The 8916-nt window shown below is 39.8% G+C and overlaps 1 protein-coding gene across 2 annotated transcripts in view; it reads left to right on the top strand.

Annotated features, from left to right (window-relative positions):
* The first annotated feature begins 4303 nt into the window (after positions 1-4303).
* The window catches only part of HAT1 (histone acetyltransferase 1), a 39878-nt gene continuing 35265 nt past the window's right edge, over positions 4304-8916 (top strand). The window contains exons 1-2 of one of the 2 annotated variants that reach the window (XM_055572229.1): positions 4304-4423; positions 6668-6772. In XM_055572229.1, coding sequence (XP_055428204.1) covers positions 4330-4423; positions 6668-6772 — 199 coding nt within the window. In that variant the 5' untranslated portion in view covers positions 4304-4329. Of the gene's footprint in view, positions 4424-6614; positions 6773-8916 lie in introns of both variants that reach the window. The other variant, XM_055572230.1, reaches the window with a different exon arrangement.

The following is an 8916-nucleotide window of genomic DNA, read 5'->3' as shown; positions in this document are numbered from 1 at the left end:
TTTATATCAAAATACACTTCTTTATACAAGTAAAATTGGGCTTCCCTGGTGGCTCAGATGGTAAAGAATCTGCTTGCAATGCAGGAGACCTGAGTTTGATCTCTGGGTTGGGAAGTGCCCCTGGAGAAGGAAACGGCAACCCACTCCAGTTATTTCTTGCCTGGAGAATTCCATAGACAGAGGAGCCTGGCCTACATTTCCTGGGGTCGCAAAGAGTCGGACATGACTGAGCAACCAACATTATGCACTATACAAGTAAAATAGCATTATAATGTTATATAACTGACTTTTTAACCTATTATATAGTAGGCATTTCCTCAAGTCAGTACGTATTAGCTAGCTCCTTTTGATTAATGTTTCAGCCATAAAGAAGGCTGAACCCGAAGAACTGATGCTTTTAAACTGTGGTGTTGAAGACTCTTGAGAGTCCCTTGGACAGCAAGGAGATCAAATCATTCGATCCTATAGAAAATCAATCCTGAATATTCATTGGAAGGACTGATGCTGAAGCTGAAACTCCAATACTTTGGTCACCTGATGCAAAAAACCGACTCATTAGAAAAGACCCTGATGCTGGGAAAGATTGAAGGCAGGAGGAGAAGGGGATGACAAAAGACGAGATGGTTGGAATGGCATCACTGACTCAATGGACGTGAGTTTGAGCAAGCTCCAGGAGATGGTGAAGGTCAGGGAGGCCTGGCGTGCTGCAGTCCACGGGGTTGCAAAGACTGAGCGAATGAACAACAATAGTTTATTTCCCCAAGTCAGTACATTTTAGCTAGCTCCTTTTGATGAATGTTTAGACTAATTCCAATGTGCCAGTAAAATTAATGCTGCCTTGAACATCTTTGATTATTTATCTTTGCATTCTTGTGCAAATAGTTTTGTAGGAGAAATACTTTTAAATGGAACTACTTCAAAGATATACGAATTGAAATATGTTATATTCGTTAAAATTGCTAAATTGCCTCTCAAAAACTACTAGTTGACACACCTATAGGAAGTATATGAGAACTGAAAAATGGAATGCATAAACTGTTGGTACTGTCCCTCTTAAGCTATTCCTCTAACATTACTTTTCAATTTTTATTTTCTTTCATCTCATATGAAAGTCATCTATCTGGGTAGGGGATTCTGGATAATTGTTCTGGGAACTGACACTCATACCCCACACCCCCACCATTTCCATTATGTGTTAAACAAATGAATCAACTGGTTATTGTTATTTGTTTGTAGAGAGGAATATATTTTGAAATAAAGACACATTAAGTACCTGCATTTTTCTTTTGGATCTCAAATTTCCTCCATCCACTTTCTGATAACCATCTTTTTAATACCATGTTTCGTTTTGTTTTGTTTTTTTTAAATCCCTTGTGGAGGTTTCAGGATAGAATGACAAAATTTACTAGCCCATATGCACTTGAACATGTACAAAACATATGGTTGCTAGTTCATTCCTAGCAATGTAATATGACTACTTGCTATGGAGAAAAATGCCTTTTCCAAATTTCCTATTCTAGAATGAATGGTATACTAATACCACCTCATATCAATATCGAATTTTTATAGTTTACAAACCTCTTTCCTAAATATCGTTCCATTTGCTTTTCACAACAACCCAATGCAATGAATGGGAAGGTATTATTATCTCCACTTAATAGAGGAAACAAGGTCTACCAAGGAGTAGAACTGAACTTTTCATACCACAATGCACCCTCCTCCATATACCTCAGAACAGCAGATTCCTTTTGCAGAAATTTTACTCTGTGGCAGTAATATTCACTTCCTAAATCCCCTTTAGAATAAAGTAAAATATAAAAAGAAGGGGAACACCCTAAAAAATATTTTTTCCTTTTTGGTAATTTTACTATTACCTTTCTGAAAGAAGTCATTCATTTAGCTTTTAGCTAAACTAGTGAAACACATATTCTGTGACTTTTTTTCCATTTTATTTTTATTTCTTTATTTTTTGCCGCCCTGTGCAGGCATGCAGGATCCTAGTTCCCAGACCAGGGATCCAACCCATGCCCCTTGCACTGGGAGCACAGATTCTTAACCATTGGATCACCAGAGAAGCCCCATGACATTTTAATAAATATGCATGAACAGTTCTAAAACAAGGGCAATTTAAAACTGTAACCTCAATTCTGCAAGCAAATCATAATACTAAATGTTTGTCACAAAATATATAGGTGTCATATTTTTTTCATATTCAGCTTATTTCTTAATCATCACATGCATGCTGTGCCGTGTTTAGTCGCTCAGTCATATCCGATTCTTTGAGACCCCATGGACTGTAGCCCACCAGGCTCCTCTGTCCATGAGATTCTCCAGGCAAGATACCAGAGTGGGTTGCCATGCCCTCCTCTAGAGGATGTTCCCGACCCAGGGATCGAACTTGCATCTTGTATGTTTCTGGCATTGGCAGGTGGGTTCTTTACCACTAGTGCCACTTGGGAAGCCCACAACTAACTATGAAGTCATATAAAGTCATAAACTCTGTTTCAGATTTGCTGCAGTTAAGACAACTCCCTTTTGATTTCTTGTTTTAAGAATAATAATTGCCAGTCAGCTATTGACCAATCTACAGGTAAGGTAGTTTTGGAAAGAAATGATGAATCTTGCCATTTTGAAAAAATGATTATATAAAAAAGATTGTTTTCCATTTTTGATCAATAATGTCATTAGTGACAATGATTTCAGTTTCCTTCTTAATATTATGATCATAATTTCTTGTGTTTCATTAAGGCTTAAAGGAAAGGGATCTGAGAATTCTCAGTACCTTTTCTGATCTTTACCTTCACGAGGGCCATATCCATGTAGTGAAATACTGAGCTGAGAATCTGGAAACCTGGGCTCTTGTATAAGCTGTATACTGAGTGTGAATTTGGGTAATTCTCTTTTCTGGGTTTAGTTTCCGTATCTTTAAAAGAAGGAAGTATGTTAGTTCTAGATTGTCATCCCAAGGGTCCATTTTAGCTCTAGTATCATCATTGTAAAACCTATTAACCAACATTTGTTGAGACAAGGCATTCTAGTTTATAGACATGTGGGAATAATTGTGGATACGGATGGCATCACTGACTCGTTGGACGTGAGTCTGAGTGAACTCCGGGAGTTGGTGATGGACAGGGAGGCCTGGCGTGCTGTGATTCATGGGGTCGCAAAGAGTCGGACACGACTGAGCGACTGAACTGAATTGAACTGAAACAGGGGCTTCCCAGGTGGCTCAGTGGTAAAGAATCCACCTGCCAACGCAGAAGGCTCTGGTTGGATTCCTGGGTCAGGAAGATCCCTGGAGAAGGAAATAGCAACCCACTGCGGTATTTTTGCCTGGGAAATCCCATGGACAGAGGAGCCTGGCGGACTGCAGTCCCTGGGGTAGCAAAGAGTCTGACAGGACTGAAGAACCGAGGACGCAGACACGCAAACAGTGGTTTATACTCTGGGACAGTTTCAGCAGCTACTAAACACTAACAAGCCCTATAGCCCAAATCGGGTAGCATCCTGTGCTGTGGTTTGGACCACTAGGACTTCAGACATGTAGGAGCAGAACAGGTCACCTGAGGTATTGGGTAGCAATTTCGGTACACTAAACTCTTGCGTGGGCTTCCCTTGTAGTAAAGAGTCTGACTGCAACGCAGGAGACCTGGGTTCCATTACTGGCTTGGGAAGATCCCCTGGAGAAGGAAATGGCAACCCACTCCGGTATTCTTGCCTGAAGAATCCCATGGACAGAAGAGCCTGGCAGGCTGCAGTCTATGGGGTCGCAAGAGTCAGACACGACTGAGCGACTAAGCGCAGTGCAGACTCTTGCGTAATAAACTTAAAGTGAAAACAGTAATCTAAGTCTCACACAGCAAACATATTGTTAAAAAATATGAAAGAAAAACGACGTTAAACAAGTATTTACCGCAAAAATATAAACAAAATAAGTTAAAATTTCTCCGGAAACCACAACTCAGTCCCTGTATTTTACTGACAGGGCTCGGGTGTTTGAATCTACCGTCCAAGCCAAGTGGAAAGTTTCTCTTCCACTCCCAAACATCGCTAAGGGGGTACAGAAAATTGCCATAAGGTATGTATACATTCAAATCAAGCCGATAGAAACTCTCCTCGAGCCAGCGAACGTCTTAACAGAGAATATCCCTTCGCGGCCTCCTCCAGCAAGTCAAGCCTGCAAAGGGACTGACTGCGCTGGCTGTGGCTAGGCAACCGTCCGAGCCCGCCCCGCCGTCTTAGCCCCGCCTCTCAAGACGCTTCCACCACCCCGCGCCTCGAACCTCCTCCTCTCATTGGCCAGCTACAGGCCAGGGGTGGGCGGGGGAAATGCGTCAGAAAGTGGGCTCACTTCCGGCCTGGGAGCGCGCGCGGTTGATTCGTCCTCCCTCAGCCGCGGGTGCTCGCAGCTCGGAAATGGCGGGTAAGTTCCCGGGAAAAGTTTACCAAGGGGAGAGGGCGGGCAGGTTTGGGAAAGAACATCGAGACGGAGGTGACAGTACCCGCCGGGAACTTTCGAGCTCTTGCCTGGGTTTTAGAAGGCCTGTTTGAACCTGGGAGCGCGGAACTGTCAGCCCAGCTCCTTTTCCGCCGAGATTCGTGCCCCCGCCCCCAACTGCTCGAGGTTCTGCACCTTCTGAGGGGAACTCGGCCCCTGAGAGGGACCAAGAGCCCAGGAAAAAGCGTGGTGATTTGGTCTTGTAAGGTGCCAGGTGTCTGGACGCCTGTTTCTCTTCTCGTTCCCTTCGCCCACTGCTGCCTCAGCCTCTAGACTGAGCCTGTTCCCGCCAGCTGATTTTAATGCTCAGACCCTCCTCTTCCAGGTCTTCCGCCACCCTGTACTTCAACTTCGGAGCTAGCGCAATGCTGCCTTACCCTGCGCCAAGGCTCTCATTTGAGTCTTGTTTGACTTGATAGTAGTCTCCTTAATCTCTCACACTTCACTAGTCCTAGGATTTATGTAGATATCCTTTGAGAAAGAGGATGAAGCATTCTTCCTTCATCTAAACTTCTCTTTTAGGGGATGTCTAATATAATTCTGTGTTTATTCCATTCTGCTTTCTTTATTGAATCTCTTAAATTTACAGCGTTTAATAACTAATAATTGCCATTATTTTGTACGTGTATTAAGATTGTTTTGGTGTGGTGTATATATATATATATATATTCCCCCCCCCCCCCCCGGTTACGTATCTTTTGAAGTGATGGACAGTTTCTTCTAATTTTTCCCAGTGCCTTCCTAGTAGTCTCAGTAGACTTTTATAGATGTGCTGGATAGACAGGGTATAGCATGAGCTCTACAGATGTTTAACGAAGACCTCTTTTACCAGATAGAGATTGTAGGATTTTGGGGTCCATTGGTACTATCTTAAGAGGGGGGAACCCATGTATTGCACGGGGTGAACTGTTAATAAGAATGCCACCTAAATTCGAATCTCAGTCCCACCATTTGGTAGTCAGGTGACCTTTAAGCAACCAAACGTTTTTCTAAGCCTGAGCTTTTGAATATGAAAGGGGGCTGATAAAGTATCTACTTGTCTTGTAGAATTGTGAGGATTAAACTAATGTGTGATTTGTTGCTTAGATTATACATAAATGCCTTGAGGTGTGTTCTGTTATCTCATTTTTATAGATGAAGTTTGAGGTAGGTTCTATTATACTCTTTTCATCCATTTGTTCAGAGAAGCCAAGTAATGTGCTCTAGGTCATAGATGCAGTAAGCAAATGATGAAGCCTGGGTTTGAATCCAGCAATTCTAACTCCAAACTGTTAATCTGTACTTCCTCAAGTGTTCCGCATTTGCTGTGTACCTGTGTTGTAACCACTTACTGAAGTTTATGGCATGTCATTGTAACCTGTTTTTCATTTCTGCTCATGACTTTTTTACCTGAGTTTTCCCTAATTTTTATGATTATTTTGTCAGGAGATTTATTGCCATCTTTGCTTGAAAGTTTCTCATGATAATGGTTTCTTCCACTGTTAATTATCATATACATTGATGGATAGCCACCTTGTAGTAAAACCACTTGATTATTCCAGTAGCCTATGTCTTTGTGCACTTGGTTAAAAAAGAAAATTTTCTTTCCTAATCATGTCCTCGTTCCTTATCTTTTGTACTAGAAATAGCAGTGTTTACAGGTTTCTTGTGTATCCTTCCTGAGATAATCTTTCTATGCATTATTAGTTGTTGGTTTTGAAATAGTTGATCTGAAAGTACTTTGGATAGAATTTTTCCCGTATTATGAATAAAATGCTATCTTGTAATTATTGAAGGACATTCTCACCTCGATTCTTAGTGGAGCAGTAGCATCCTTTTTATATTTCTTTTTAAAAGGCTACTTAGGTATAAATCCCAGCAGGTAATTTATATTAACTATTTAGAAATGTCAGTAGTCTGTTATGTTATCAGGTTTACTCATTTATGTAAAGCCAGTCTGGTTCACAAGCCTCTATCTCAAAAGTGATGTTTATTCTGTTTTATAATGAGACAGTCATATACTCTACATTTATGTAGGAGTATTTGGAAATCTATGGTCTGTTAGCATAGTTAAAGACTTACCTTTATTCCACTTCTAGTAAGAACCCTTTTTTTTTTTTTTTTTTTTTTTTTTTAGGTTTGATGAATTAAATCACTTCCAACTAGTCTTTTTAAAATCCTGTTTCTTAGGATTTGGTGCTATGGAGAAGTTTTTGGTTGAATACAAGAGTGCAGTTGAGAAGAAACTGGCTGAGTACAAATGTAACACCAACACAGCAATTGAACTGAAATTAGGTATGTATGCCTTTCCTAAGTAGCATTAGGCACATGAAGGGGAATTTTGTGTAAGAGCAGTTGTTTATGGCATTTGTATGGCTTATTTTATTGTTTATTGCAATTTATGTTTAGGTTTCTATACTAATTGAGCACATCTAGATTTTACGAAGTCTTGATTTATGTCATCGAGTGGGTAGGTGTTTGACAGATGGCAGAGTTTACATGTCAGAAGTTCAGTGTGGCAAAACAATGACAAGTAGAAATGGTTTTAACCTCTTAAAAACATTTACCTTTACCTTTTTGCTTATAAAAATAATAGAAAATAAGTGTTGGTGAGAATGTGGAAAAACACTCATGTATTCCTGGTGGGAGCATAAAATGATGCAATTACTTTGGGAAACAGTTTGGCAGGATCTTAAAGAGTAAACATATATTTGCTATATGACTTAACAGTTCAACTCCTAGACGTCTGCCCAAGAGAATTTAAAATGTTTGTCCATCCAAAAACTTGTACGTGAATGTTCACAGGAGTATTATTCACAATAGCCAAAGGATATAACTTAGATACCAGTCAGCTGGTAAATGGTTAAACAAAGTGTGGTATATCCATGTGATGGGATACTATTTGACATTAAGAAGGAGTGAAGGGCCAATACATGCTACAACATAGGTGAACCTCAAAAACATTCTAAAGTGAAAGAAACCAGACATACTGTATGATTCCATTTGTGTGAGTGTTCAGAAAAAGCATATGCACAGAAACAGAAAGTTAGTGGTCACCTGGGTCTGAGGGTGGCAACAGAGAATGACTGCAAATTAGATTTCTTTTGGGTAATGGCAGTATTTTAAAATTAGATTGTGGTAGTGGTACACAAGTCTAAATTTACTAAAAATCTTAAAATTATACTCTTAAAACAATTGAGTTTATGGAATGTAAATTTAAAACTCAATAAGGCTGTTTAAAAAATAATTATGTGCTAATGAGTTCTGGTCCCATCACTTTCCATTCCTTAGATTTTTCATCTTTAAAATGGAATCAATATTATTTGTAGTGAATTAATTATGAGGTTAAATACAAGTAAAGTGCTTGAAAAACTTGATTTAGACAGTCACAGTAAATGTTAGCTATAATTAAACAGTACAAACATAACATATACAGAGAGGGTGATAAAGAAGATACTTGTGTCCTGACACCTCATTAAAAGGATAATACTGATCAAAGTTTTTATTTTTTCTTGTACATACATTATTTCTTTAAAACCAGGATCCTTTTGTAAGGCTCTTTTGTTATTTAGCTTAACAATAACTTGAATATCATTGTTTGTAACCATATATAGATCTATCTCATTCTTTTAAATTATGTAATTCAGGATGACTGTATCATAACTTAACTTTTTAAAACTTACTCTCTATTGTGAGATTTGCTTCTCCTTTTTTACTATTAAAAGTGATTGTCCAGTAAATACCCTTGTGTACATTTGTACCCACTTGTGTGAGTGATCTGTAGAATGTGTGGCTAGAAGTTGAAATGCTGGATCAGAGTTTTTCAGTTTCAACACTGTTAACGTTTTGGGTTAGGTGGGTAATTGTTAGGAAATGGCAGCCCACCCCAGGTGACACTAGTGGTAAAGAACCCATTTGCCAGTGCAGGAGACATTAGAGACACGGGTTCTATCCCTGGGTCTGGAAGATCCCCTAGAGGAGGAAGTGGCAGCCCACTCCAGTATTCTTGCCTCGAGAATCCCATGGACAGAGGAGCCTGTGGGCTGCAGTCCAAAGAGTTGGACATGACTGAAGCGATGTAACAGCAGCCAGTATTTTTGCCTGGGAAATCCCATGGACGGGGTACAGTCCATGAAGTCACAAAAGAGTCGGAACAACTTAGCAACTAAACAACAAAAGGATTCTTTGTTGTTTTGTACTTTGTAGTATGTTTAGCAGCACTCTTGGTCTGATAACTAGATGCCAGTAACATTCTCCTCCAGTTGTGACAACCAGAAATGTCTTCCGACACTGCCATACCTCCTAAGGATGGTGTGTAAAATTGTCTCTGTTTAAGAACTACTGTGCTAGATCAAAGGGTTACGAACATATTCTACTTTAGTAGCTGTTGTTAAATTGCCTACCAGAAACAGTATGTGTGCTTATACTGCTACAGTCTC

The sequence above is a fragment of the Bubalus kerabau genome, chromosome 3 (assembly GCF_029407905.1).
Source record: "Bubalus kerabau isolate K-KA32 ecotype Philippines breed swamp buffalo chromosome 3, PCC_UOA_SB_1v2, whole genome shotgun sequence".
Lineage (NCBI taxonomy): Eukaryota > Metazoa > Chordata > Mammalia > Artiodactyla > Bovidae > Bubalus > Bubalus kerabau.
This window is presented reverse-complemented; position numbering and strand designations above follow the sequence as displayed.